This window comes from Nematolebias whitei, chromosome 14 (assembly GCF_014905685.2).
Source record: "Nematolebias whitei isolate Nwh7 chromosome 14, NemWhi1, whole genome shotgun sequence".
Taxonomy (NCBI): domain Eukaryota; kingdom Metazoa; phylum Chordata; class Actinopteri; order Cyprinodontiformes; family Rivulidae; genus Nematolebias; species Nematolebias whitei.
In genome coordinates this window covers 44,237,241-44,251,193 of record NC_056511.1, presented here as the reverse complement: position 1 = coordinate 44,251,193, position 13,953 = coordinate 44,237,241, and the positions used below count along the sequence as shown (strand labels likewise).

General features: G+C 39.9%; 1 protein-coding gene across 1 annotated transcript in view; it reads right to left on the bottom strand.

Moving 5' to 3' along the window:
• Positions 1–13,953, bottom strand: part of uvrag (UV radiation resistance associated gene) — a 176,493-nt gene that overhangs the window by 98,732 nt on the left and 63,808 nt on the right. The window contains exons 9-11 of the mRNA XM_037688147.1: positions 12,528–12,612; positions 10,042–10,129; positions 7,349–7,409 (exon numbers count right to left, since the gene is read on the bottom strand). Coding sequence (XP_037544075.1) covers positions 7,349–7,409; positions 10,042–10,129; positions 12,528–12,612 — 234 coding nt within the window. The remainder of the gene's footprint in view (positions 1–7,348; positions 7,410–10,041; positions 10,130–12,527; positions 12,613–13,953) is intronic.

Here is a 13,953-nt window from a genome sequence, read left to right as displayed (position 1 = left end):
CTCAAAGTGTTAAAGAATTGGTCTCAAAACACATAACCAACAACACAGGTTGCACTGGGATTCTTAATTACTTCCTTCAAAAGCTGTGCGTACAACTCGCATACGGTGTGATAATTTTCAGATGAAAAAAGAAATCTACAAAATGGCTTCCTTTTTGTGTAAGTTTCCAAGCAGATGTTAACTGGTTTAACATTTGTAAACAGCAGCAGAGCACTGCTGGAGGCAAAGACTTCAAATCCCTGTGGTTACAATCTTAATGCATTAAAATAATAGACTGTGGTGATACAATAGACTCCTTGGCTCTTATTATACTCTGTGTGTTTTCATCTTTTCAAATACTACGCTCCTGGTTTTGTTCATGTTTCTTCTGGCTTTCTGTTTTGCCTCAAAATGATTAGGTCAACTGAAGGACATCGGCTAAGACGTATTTTGTAAATCTGTAAACAAAGAGGGTAAATGGAAACATATTTTAATAGTTTTCATCTTTTTTTGTCTGGTACAACTTTGGGTAAATATAAAATCCCTACTACTGCAGAAGGTTCATATAGTTTAGTGTAGTGTAGGCCGTAGTTCAATGTAGGGCTGCAACAATAAATCGATACAATGGATAAAAATCGATTATTAAAAGTGTTGGCAATGATTTTCATTATCGATTTGTTGTGCAATGATTTTAATCACTGAATGTCCGGCCCCTGAGCAGTTTAGTTGAATAGCCCGGGCCTAAGCCATCACTGGTCACACCCTGGCTCCACCTTTGCACCTGGTAGTGGATAAAATTGCTCCTCCATTCACCAGGACCACCAGGACTCTTGGGCACCTCGAACAAGAAAAATAAAAAACTACTTCTGTACACTGCGAAACTCCTACCCACTTGAATATCTTGAAAGCCATTAAGATTTAGTTGCCTTCCTTGTTCATTTCCAGTCCAGAGAAACACTCATGTCAAAAATTACAAACATTAATCCAACAGTTTTCAGTCAGGTCATCTGGACAGTTTCTTTTTTTGCTGAAACATTTCACCTTTCATCCAGAAGGCTTCATCAGTCAAGGAAACGCACAACAAAAAAACTGATTCTTCCTCCAAACAGCTTACTCAAAAGTGGAACAAACCAGTTATGTTGGTGCTAAGATGGTGTCTTTGGCACGCCCCCTCCTCCGATGCCGGCCCTCTTCTTCATCGACAGTCATGTCAAACTGGTTCAAAACCAAAATAATCCAATAGTCTTAGCACCAACATAACTGGTTTGTTCCACTTTGGAGTAAACTGTTTGGGGGAAGAATCAGTTTTGTGTTGCGTGTTTCCTTGACTGATAAAGCCTTCTGGATGGACGGTGAAACATTTCAGAAAAAAAAAAAAGAAACTGTCCAGATGACCCGACTGAAAATTGTTGGATTGTATACCTGGATTATTGAGCATGGACGATTTTGGTTACAAACATTAACAATTCAAATCCTTCAGCGATGGGGACAGCAGCTTACGTCTTGTTTTTACTGTGGGTAGTCTATTGTTTGAATAATTTAAGGCATCATAGCAACAACAATGTTTCAGTGAATGAGTTTAAAACTTGAGTGCTCATAGTCCTGCGTGTTGCCCGCCTATGAACGATTGACAGCAGGAGCTAACAAACATAAATGTGCTGGCTGTCACCACAATAATCTGCTACAGGCTGTTAGAATGTTAACAGGTGGAGTGTGACAGCAAGCAGATGAGAAGCTTGGGGGTACTATTGTTAAATTTACACACTTTGGGCCCTGGTAGCACTCATGAGGTGGAACAAAGAGGAGCTAAAGTATGGTGACCAGACACAGACTGATGTGTTTCAACTGATCTACAAGTGCTTCAAACTAAGCCCATCCACACATAACCAATTCAGTACGGTCTTCTCTTACCTTGTCCGAGCTACAGAGAAAGCCTACAAGTTTCCTGGCTGCAACTGTAAATCATTTTAAAACGCTCATAAGGTGTGACCTCTTTTCTAACCTTTCCCACAGAGATGATAACCAGGGGTTTGTAGCTGAAACTTCCTGCAGACCAAACTTTTCTATACTCTGTTGCCAAACACTAGATGTTTAACAGTGAACAGTGTGAGCTCTGTCTGTGTCTCACTGGTACGGTAGAAGCAGATAGAAAATCACTGTAAAACACCAATGACTGTGACGGTCATGACCAACCGCGGCACAGGCAGCAAGCAGAAGATAAAGCTAGCCTTCTTAAATTCTTACTGAACCACGAGGCAGTGCAAAACTCAGCATTTTTCTACATTAAAGATTCTAAAGATAAATTCAAGACAATAAATACCAGCAGATGTGCATGCACTGCTTTTTATCAAATCTAAAACCAGGTAATACGAAACTGTAAGGCATCTTTTTTTGTTGTTTTTCTTTTACAGCAAAATACTTGGGTTGATGTTTTCCACAGCCCTTTCCTTCAATGCAAACCAGATATGTGAATTATTATTTAATTGCTAAGGCAAATTATTGCTGGCAGAGTTTTGCATATCTGCGCCGCTTCTCATCTGACAAACAACAGTAATGGAAAAAAAATTGTATAAAAGTATAATTAGATATTGAAAAAAACATGTGATTGCAATAGCGCTGTTATAAAGACCCATGACTCGCGATTGCAATAAATCCATATTTCATTAACTCTTCCTGTTCTGTTCTGATGTTGCTTAAAACACATGAAATGGTAAATAATAAATGGAATGTACTCATATAGTGACTTTATAATCAGTCCAAGAGCTCTACAACACAATCTGTGCCTTTATTTACCCATTCTACTACATCTCTACAAAGATAATCAAACAAATCATTCTATAGAAACTAATCAGTGCTTTTGGATCATATTCATACACTAATGGGACACACATTAAAGGTAACGAGGGGTTCAGCATCTTGCCCAGGGACACTTCAACATGTGACTTCTGGTGGAATCGAACCTACAACTCTCCCACCGGAGGATGACCGCCCTAACCACTCGTCCACAGCAGCCCTTTAAAACTTACTTCCAAAACCTTGGCCACTGCCCTTGAAATCTAGGCGTCGACATCAAGACCAATGAGAGTTCACTGGATTGGTGAAATGTTAGACAAAAAAATGGATCTCAGATCGCCATTAGTCACTGTTCCAAACAGCAATACATCCAACAAAGTTGTCAGGTCCTCTGGACGGTTTCTTTGTTTTGAAATGGTTCGTCTTTCATCCAAGACTTCTTCAGTCCGAGGAACCACAAACTCAGCAATAAACTTTTTTTTTTCCCATTAAGCCCAACAGTAATTTGGAATTTACTTTAGTAATAATCCGATATGACAAAAAGCATATGATTTGATGGGTAAACTGTAAAAGTATGGAAAGGAACACAATCAAAAGATCTGTTATACTATACTGCCATTGGCTCGTTATGGTCACCGTCCAAATGACACACCTTTGTCGCTCACTTCCTGAGAGCACTCCCAGTAACACAAGTTAAAAATATCTTCACTTCCAGTTTCAAAGAGATCATTCTAAACAGAAGAATATGGAAATTAATAAAAGATTGGATGTGCTCACTCTGCACACGAAGGAATTGAGAGAAACTAAGTCCCATGGTGGTGAGAGGCAAACTGGAAAAAAGAAGGCCATAACACACACACACACACACACGCACGCACACGCACACGCACGCACACATTTCTTTTCCTGTGTCGTTTATTCATCCAGTCGTTCATACATTCATTCATTCATTCATACCACTCTCTCCGGCTACCGAAGCACGTGCACACAGCAACCAAGAACAAGCTTGAGTTTTAGCGTGTTTGTGAACGTGATTTTAAATGGGTATGGTGCTTTTTATTTTTAACATATGGATTTTTTTATTTTTACCACATGGATTGCTTTCTGTAAGAAAGAAGCAATACAGCAGAAATAAGTTGCTGAAGCTGGACTTTATGAGGCCGGCTGGCGTGTCAGACATCACGCCACAAATACCAGAGCTCATTTTTAGACAAGACTAGAACAAATCTTATGGCAGAGCGTGGAGAAGTGGAGGTGAAAACGGGGGAAGCGAGGAGGCGTCTGGCTGCAGCTTAACCGGATTCCACTGCCCTCGATGATTCTGGCCAATGTCCAGTCCTCCAGTCATAAAATTGACAAGCTCCAGGGAAACATCTTCATCCAAAAGGATTTTAAAGACTGCTGTGTGATGGCGTTCACCGATACCTGGCTAACAGAGCACGACAAGGACAAAGACCCGTCAGTCAGCGTCTTTGCTGCACCGCATCGTTTGGACTGAGTTGCAGCGGTAACGGGGAAAGCTCATGAGGGCGGGGTGTGTCTCTACATCAACCAGAGATACTGCCCTTCTCTGACTTGGAGAGAGCGCATCTGCACTCCTGATGTTGAACTTTTATCAGTATCCCTGTGGCCCTTTTACCTGCCCCGTGAGTTCCCTCATCTTTTTATCACTTTTGTATATAGTCACCCGAAAGCCAACGCACCATCTGCCTGTAGAACTATTGCTGATGTTGTACAGAGGCTTTAATCTGTTTCATCTAACACCCTGAGCTTTGTTTTAAGGGATTTTAACCATGATTCCCTCAAAAAGACATTCCCCCAGTTTTGCCCAGTATGTATCCTGTCCCACCAGGCAGGACAAGTTGTCTGATAAAACAGGTCTGTCTTGAAAACAAGTCCTCGTGAGACTCTCTGTATAAATAAAGGTTAAATAAAATTAAAATAAGACTATTGACCTTTGTTATGGATCAGTGACGGAGGCATACAGAGCTTTTCCCCTACCCTGTCTGGGCAACGGTGATGACAGTTGTGTCCACCTTTTACCAGTTTACAAAACTGTTTAAAAAGGGAAAAGTATATTTGAAGGACACTCAAATCTGGACCGAGAAGTCTGTGCAGTGCATGTAGGACTGTTATGATGGCACAAACTGGAATATGTTTGTAGCAGCACCCAAAGCGGGTACGTTTGTAGAGGCATGAGGTGGGGGTTTAGATGAACTCACACAGGTAATTTGCTCGTATGTGGCCTTCTGCAGAGATATGATTAGACCAAGCAAGGAGGTCAAAATCTCCCCAAAGAGCAAGCCCGGGGTTACAAAATCTACAATATGCATTTACATACATGTACATTTACAAGAGATGCACTTTTCAATCTGGTTCACATTCTGTTTTGCAAACAGCCACCAAGGAGCTGAAAATAGACATTTTAAAGGAAAAGGGGACTAGAAAATAAATCTGGAAAACAAAATGGTTGCCAATAAATGTGGCTCTGCCTGCTCCACAACAAAAGCCACAGCTGGCATAAGTACCAAAAAACCCAAGCACTGTCAATTTAGAAGGCTTTGACTTGGACACTGAACTTCCAAATGCTCTGAACTGGTTTTGATGTTTTTAGTTTTTGCAAGGAGATGCAGGAAGTGAGTGACAAACTTGACGACAAGAATCATTTTAATATTGAATACATGGATACTGTGAAGTCTTTCTTCTTTATCTCCAGCCATTCCCACATGCTGTGGTGTTTCTCAGCAAGACACCTAATCCCTAATTGCTCCTCGGGCCCTTACACAGCTGCCCACTGCTCCACCTGGGTGTATCCCAGGTGCGATGGGTTAAATGCAGAAAACTAATTTTGCCATTGTATGGGAACAAACAATGACAATCTCAGACTTTCCTTCCTTTATAACTATATAACTATATAAGCACTAACAGGAGTCAGGGACTTGACCATATTTGTGGCCGGTTGCTCAAATCTTGTGCTAAACAACTGTGTCCAATCTTTGATCAGATGTTTAACAGTTCTATGCAGACTCAGCATGTCCCAAAATGTTGGAAGGATGCTGTGACTGTCCCTGTTCCCAAAACACACTGTCCTAAAAGCCTAAATGATTTTAGACCCATTGCATTGACATCCATTGTGATGAAAACTTAAGAAAAACTGGTGAGATCTGAAATCTAAAAGAAAATGGAGTGATCTGGATCCTTTACAGTTTGCTTATAAACCATACCAAGGAGTCAAGGATGCCACGGTCACTTTAATGAGCCTGCTTTTAAATATCTGGAAGGACAGATTTTATTCATCCATTTTTCATCTGCTTTTAACACCAACCTACATTTAGTAGAGAGGCTTTTAGTTAGGTTTTAAACTTTTGGGCTGGATTTTAGACTTGGTAAGGAACAGGACACAAAGAGTGAGAGTGGATGTCTCTCTGTCGGATCAGGTCTGTTCCTCCACCAGCTCCCCACAGGGGTGTGTTCTGTCACCTGTCCTGTTCATCCTCTACACCAGGGCTATTCAACTAAACTGCTCAGGGGGCCACAGTTTCTGACAGCCAGCAGCTCAGGGGCCGAACATCCAGCGATTAAAGTTGTTACATAAATAAACTAAGTATTACAATGATCTGTTACCTTTTAAACTTGTTTGTTTGATTGCAATGAATCATAAATGCAATAAACAGAACCCAAACCCAAAACCCCTCCCCACAAAATATTTATGAAGTCATTGTTGGGCTGGATTGAAGTCACCCACCGCCAGTTGAATGGCCCTGCAAAACATAAGCGTGTCGAAGAGGCGGAGATGGCAGACTTATTTTAAAGCACAGACCTAGTAAAGTAGACTCAGTCATTGTTAGTCTGCTTAATGAAAGTGAAACATTGTAGGCACTGTACAAAAATATTCACATACATAAAAAGCCAATTAGTAAAAGTTACTTATCTAAGGAATTTATTTATCCAAGGACACTATTCAATTCCTTTGACTTCATGCTTGGTGTTTGTGCCCCGACATGAAATGTCAACTGTGGGACCTTCTATAGACAGGTGTGTGCCTGTCCAAATCAAGTCCAATCAACTGAGTTGACTACAGGTGGACTCCATTTAAATTGTAGAAACATCTCAAGGACGATCAGTGGAAACAGCATCTGAGCTCAATTTTAAGGTTCATGCCAACGGCTGTGAATATTTATGTAAATGTGATTTCTTAGTTTTCTGTTTTTAACGAATCAGCCAAAATCTCAAAACATCTTTTTTCACATCGTCATAATGGAGTATTGTGTGGAGAACTTTGAAAAACGAGGTTTGTTTAATACTATTTGGAATAAGGCTGTACCATAACAAAATGTGGAAAAAGTGAAGCGCTGTGAATAACCACTGTATGTCTTGCGTAAGTATTATCGATACTCCAAAAAACATTTGATTTGGAAAGGTTTTAATAGCACACGTACTGTCAAGAAATGTTAACTCAAGTTCCTTCACCAAACTTCTACCTCTAAGAGCTTAAACACCATGAAATACAATTGCTCAGCCTGGTTTTTCACAGCTCGTTTTTTTTAGTCTACACATGCAGACACATAATAAATACCTTGGAAATCTTCAGAGTTTGGCAGCTTCACTCCACAGATGACATAATCTGACTGATTGACCTGTGGATTTAAAAATGAGAAGTTTCATAGTAAAAACAATGAACAGCGACACCGACACAACATGAAGTCTTGTGTGAAATGAAACGCTTTGCAGTTGGCAGGGACTTGCTTTTAATCATTCACTTATTGCCTTACTGAGTCAGCGTTAAAAGTATTTAACATTCTGCCAAATATCTTTGAAAAGTGAGTGATAATAATGTGTCTGTGACAAATGATTCAAAACATGTGAAGCCATTAGAAGATCTCTAAAAACACTGAAACGTGAACTGTGAAACTCAAATTATTATGAATGAAACATTCTCCCCTCTGCAGAAAAGCCACCTTAAAGTGATGGAAGGGTTTGGTTACTTCTGCAATCCTGGAAGCTAATTCCGCTTTGCCATTGATAAGTGCCACTCCACTCTGCTCTCATCTAACCAGTTCTACTCAGGTGTAGGTGATTTGCCACTGTGACTTCTTTCTCTGCTGTCGGTGGGATCGTAACTCATCAGTGTTCGAGCCACTCCGCCCGTTGTGGTCCTTAATCACCCTATAATCTGATTCAATTTCTTTAGCTTATCCCGGCACTGTTCATAAGTCCGGGTGTAGCCATGCTGTGCAATCATCTTTGATATTTTTCTGTAAATGCACTTGTGGTGCCATCAGTCAATATGATGAGAAAGTGGTGGTTCAGATGTAGTTAGCAGTTTTGCTGGTGGGTCATCTAATGACGTAGCTTCACTGGCTAATCAATATGAAAATCACTTACATGAAAATCGGCACCTCGGAGCAGTCCGTTTGGAACCTCAAACAAGGTGGTCCCATAAACCGGGCTGAGTGTGGGTGGGTGCCAGCAGAGGGCAGGCCCTTAACTGGTGCCGTGTCATGCAGAGCCAAAGAGAGTTGAGACAGTGGCAAAGCACCATATGTTTTCTGGAGCATCAGCCCCCAGTTGGGTCTCCCTTAACAATTTGGCCTCAGGAGAGGGATCAGGCCAAGAGTGGTTCAAAAACAGTGGATAAACAACCCATGCATCAGGAAACCTCACACAAAAAAGTCAAACCAGGACATACCCCTGAAGCAAAGTCTGGGGGTGCAGTTGGAGCTCTGCAGTTTGCACTTGTCAAGCTTTGACACCTGAGGCTCAGCCTGGCAAAGCCCAAAAGAAATATAGGACGTCACCTCCAGCCGTGTCCAGCAGCTGCAAGAATGACCAATGAGATCAGGTGCATTGCAGGCCGGACAGCAAACGAGGCAGCATTCTTGGGAATGCCAATTACTGGTGGCATAAACCAGCTCTAGGGACATGGAATGTCATCTCACTGGTGGGGGAAGTAGCTGGAGCTTGTGTGTTAGGTTGAGCGATACCAGCTAGATATAGTTGGGATCACCTTACATACAGCTTATACTCAGAAACCCAACTCCTAAAGAAGGGCTTAACACTTTCCTGCTCTGAAGTTGTCCAGGGAAAGAGACGTCAGATGGCTGTGGGAATACTAACAAGCCCCTAAGTGTCTCAGTGTTGGAGTTTTCCCGTGGTGAACAAGAGTTCTGGATGCAGGAGGGCGCGCTTTGACTGTTTGTACTTGTGCAGCAAGCAGCAGTTCAGGTTATCCTGCCTTCTTGGAGTCTCTGGATGGGGTCCTTGAAAAGGTACCATCTGGGGATTCTGTTGTTCACCAGGTTGATTTCAATGCCCCTTCTGGGCAATGATGGAATTATCTGGGAGGGAGGAACAGCCTCCTTGATCAGTTTTCTGGTATTATAATGCCGGATGCTTGTGTCCGGCGTGGCATGGACTGTCTATACTGAACACTATGTTCAAGCATATGGTGGTCCATAAGTTAGTGGACTGTACTTGTATAGTGCCTTTCTATCTAACCAGGATATTCAAAGTGCTTCACAAAATTTGTACCCTCATTTACCAGGGGACCTCTCAGCCTTGTTAGTTGTTGCAGTAAAGCAGTTTTTTTTTCATCTTTTCTCCTCTGAACCCTAAAGAACATTTGTTTGTAACTGAATTTGTAACACGTCTGTCTTTAGTAACGACTGAAACATTTGATTTGTGTTAAAGTTCCCAGTGAGACACACGATGCTAACTGTGTTATGGCTTGTGTTGATTGTTTTAGTTTTCTTTCGGTTTACATCATTTTCAAAGTTAAGTTAGCATCTGTGCTAATTGTCAGCAGTCTGCGGTTATTGAGGTTTATAAACATGTTATTGTGCACTTTTTAGTAGGCATGAAAATATATACTTTTTTAAATTATGTAAAACAATGCATAGTCATTAAGTTTCTAGATAATCAAAATGCAACAATAATTGTTTTATAACCACACTGCATCTTGTTGAATCAAAATCTTCCTATAATTTACAGTAAGCAGGAACCATCTTTAACAGACTTAAGTCCTCATATACAGGCACAAATTAAAAACGGTAAAATAGCCAAACTTTGTATATTCACATTTAACATTATAAAAATTGAGGATGTAGCCTTTATTAACTGGTAAGAATCTAGATGTGTCTTGGTTTTTGTTGGTACAAGGGGAATTTGAATATTCTTGACATTTTTAATAACTGATGGGAATGCATCAACTGATTCATGTAATTTGAACTGATAAAACAGAAAACGTTAGACATGACTGATCCCACTTACCACATCAATGGGGTAGATGTAGGATAGTTCAGAGAGGAGCTGACGACAGCGAAAGGTGAGCTGGGCGTTGGATTTCAGGAACTGCTCTCTAAGGAGACCAAACAAGAAACACAGATGGCACCAAGAGCAACATAATGACGGAGGTAGACAACAGAGAGCCCAGGAACTTTACACGAGATCTATGGCTTGACAAGTAAAACTGGAATAAAATAAAAATACATATATAAAAATGCTTGTTTTACAGTGGTCAGTCTACAAGTCTCAACATTATAAAATGTTTTCAAAAGAATACTAGAAAACTATTTTTATTTTTGGCAATAAAATGTTCAGAATTTGACTTAAAACACAAATAATGTCTCTGGCCTTTTTATATTACAACAGAAAAATGACTGTGCCTTATTTAAAGCTGCTTTTTTATTCAAAGCTTAACACATGCAAATAAATAAATAATTATATATATATATATATATATATATATATATATATATATATATATATATATACACACACACACATATAAACACATATATACACAAAAATATGAATCTCAAACCAGGATAATCACTGTGAATAAATCACATACAGTATACAATACAATCACACACAGAAGATGTTGGAGTCAGTCTCTCCACCATCACAGACATCTACACCTCTAGATGCAGGAAGAGGACCACCTGCATCATGAAGGACCACACTCACCCAGCGCACACACTTTTTGCCCCACTCCCCTCAGGAAGGAGGTTGAGGAGCATAAAGTGTAGAACCACTAGACTGAGGAACAGCTTCTACCCTGAGGCTGTTAGACTCATGAATCTCTAACCAGAATAATCACTGTGAAAAATCACATCATGTTGCTGCTGATCCGTTTCATGTTGCTGCTGATCTGTGTCATGTTGCTGTGTTCATGCGTGCTCATCTGTTCACACAGACTCATGTTCGTGCTGCTGTTCGGCGTATTGTTTTTACGCTATTAGTGCTTAGTGTATTTTTAGTTGTTTTTCTTAGTTCATATCTTTGATCTTATTATTGTTTTTCTTTTACATTTTATTGTTGGATGTAACTGGGAACCTGTGCACACAATTTCGTTCCACCACATGTACCACATGTACCACAAATGACAAAGAAACTCTGACTCTGATAAACATACTGTATATAGACATAGGCTTTTGTATGCATGCGTATGTTTTGGTACGTTCCTTGAGACAACTTCTGTTGTGATTTGGCGCTGTATAAATAAACTGAATTGAATATACATTTATAAACACATACATAAATGCATACTAGTGAGATACGAAGGAAGAGTGGCAAAAGTTGTGTGTATAATGTGTACTGTTGTGTGAATGCATGGTGGTCAAATCCTGGATTTTGACAAGACAACCCAATTTTCAAAAGGAACCTTTTTACGTCTAGATACAGCCACACACTAAAATGGAAGTTTGTAACTCACTTATTTTCAAGTTCTCATGCTCACAACATTCAAAGATGGATGGAGCGTTTTCCAGTTCCACATTTTCGCTCGGCCACAGGGGTCAAAAGGGCTCAAAAGTGAGCAACTTCATGTTTCTGCATACATTTTTTGATCAACCTCAATTTGGAGAAATAGAGTTTACGTCCAACAGAATTAATAGCCTAATAAATTCTGATTATCATTACCCAGTTGCAATGTAGTCTTTAAGCAGCTAACGAAAATAAAATTTATAGCTAATTATTATATTAATATACAAAAAATAAGTTTGGCCTGGCCTTATCCAAAATAAACTCATTTAAAAGCAACAAAAATTAATAAAATATCAATACTTCATAACTTTAAAACATGGCTCCACTTCTAAATGGTCAAAAATCACTTTAATTATAATCTGCAGCTACTTTAAGCTGCAATATTTTTTCTGATGTAGTTTAAACGTTAAAGCCAAAAATATTAGAAAATACCATACCTGAGGGACGCTTGTTAAGTCCGGCTTTGTGATATTAGCTGATTATCAGATGCTTTTAAATACCAAATAAAAACTACAGGTTATATAAGAAGTCTGGATTCCTAAGAAAACCTTCCCTGACTAATAAGATAAAAACTTTAATAAAGAACATGAACACCACTTTTGTCCAAGGAATAGATGTAAGGCAGAAGTAAAAGTGCCAGTATTAATTTCCTGTTTTCTGGGGTTTTTTGGCCCCGCTGGCCTTTTTGAAGCCGATTCACCCTCTGGAACTGCCAGGCACTTTTCAAATAAACAAATCTGTATTCAGAATGTGCACTCGCTGCAAACATCTCTCCACAAGGCAAGACAAAAACAGGCCAATGGGCTTTACATAAATAGTCAGGGTCTGCAACACAAACACCATCTTGTTTTGAAAGACCAAGGTGAGCTGCTCAAAGCATGGCCATTTTATTTAGATTGAGAAACATACACAAGACTCAGAGACCCGTGGACCTGACGGGGATTAATGCATGCAGCATGTTCTTCAGCTGATTATAGCCTCACACGTACCTCTTGGCTGTGCATTCCTTCTGCAACTTTGTTAGGCATTCTTTCTCCTCCTTCAGACCTTCGTGTTGAGCAGAAAACACTTCCTCTAAGAAAAAACAAAACAAAAAAGTAAATTATCAGGTGTGCTCTTCGCTCTGCTACATCTGAACATCCAGGTGGGTTTGCTTTTTGTTGGCTTCCTTCCACAGTTAAACCTGAAAAAGATCAAGCAGCCTTTTTGATCAGCTCATTTCCTTTTGACACCACTTATAAACCAAACGACATGTGTATGCAGATTACAGGACTTGTCAGACTCTGTAACTACAGTGTTTGGCACGTGTAATAAAATCAAGCCATAATGATCCTGTCTGTGAAAGTGGTGTACCTGCAACACAGGCATGCTGAAACAGTGCAACACAAGACCACAGCAGCGTGTAATAATTATACCTCAGGGTTGAATACGATATGTTCAGATTGTTGTGCCATCAACTATGGCTGAGTTTCTTCTTAGACGTCTAACCGTAATGATTGTGAAGTGATGAAACCGCTGCACACACACGTGCGGTAGTTGTCAAGTTCAAGTAAGTCAAGAAAGTTTGGTTCTCGAACAAAAATGGACTTTGTTTTCGTTTTAAATGCGTTGCATGAGTAAATTATATTCTTGCCGTAGTATGAGAGTTTTGTAATCCATGAATCCATCGGGGGTTGTGAGATAAAAAACAAAATTAACCCAGACTTTTTGTTTTTAAGGAAAGCTGCTTGTCACCATAATACCATAATTTCTGGACTACTGAGTGCACCTGAATATAAGCCACACCCACTAAATAAATTTTAAAAATGTACATATATAGACCGAACTTGTGTATAAGCTGCAGGTGTCCACGTTGTAACATGAGATATTTACACAGAAAGATTTTATTTTTATTTTTATTAAATACGTACCGGTAACACACAAATACGTTCAGTAAAATGTTTTTTTTTTTTCCTGAACAGTGTCCTTAACACAGCTGGTTAAAAATAAATATATAAATACCGTAGCCTACCAGGAGAAGTCATTGATCACTATCTTCATCTTCCTCCTGTGCACTAAAACCACTAAAGTCTTCTTCAGTGTCAGAATTGAACAGCCTCAGAAAAACTTCACACGTCCTCAGTCTCTTGTTGTCGCTCTTGATGTCACTTTCGTCTCGAGGAAAATTCGCTGTTTGATTTGATTTACAATTCACACTTGTTTCGAGTGGCTGCAAATACTTTGTTGTGCCCTGGGGGCACAACGAGGGGAGAAAGTCCTGCAGGGCTGGGAGGGGAGGAGGGAACGTAGACCAATGAAACCAAGTTTCATTGGTCTACGTGACCACTGTCCACTGTGACCTGTCCAGTAATTTCATTGGTCAGACTTTTTTTATTAATAGGTAGTCTCATTGAGTCATGAGGACACCCCCCTCCC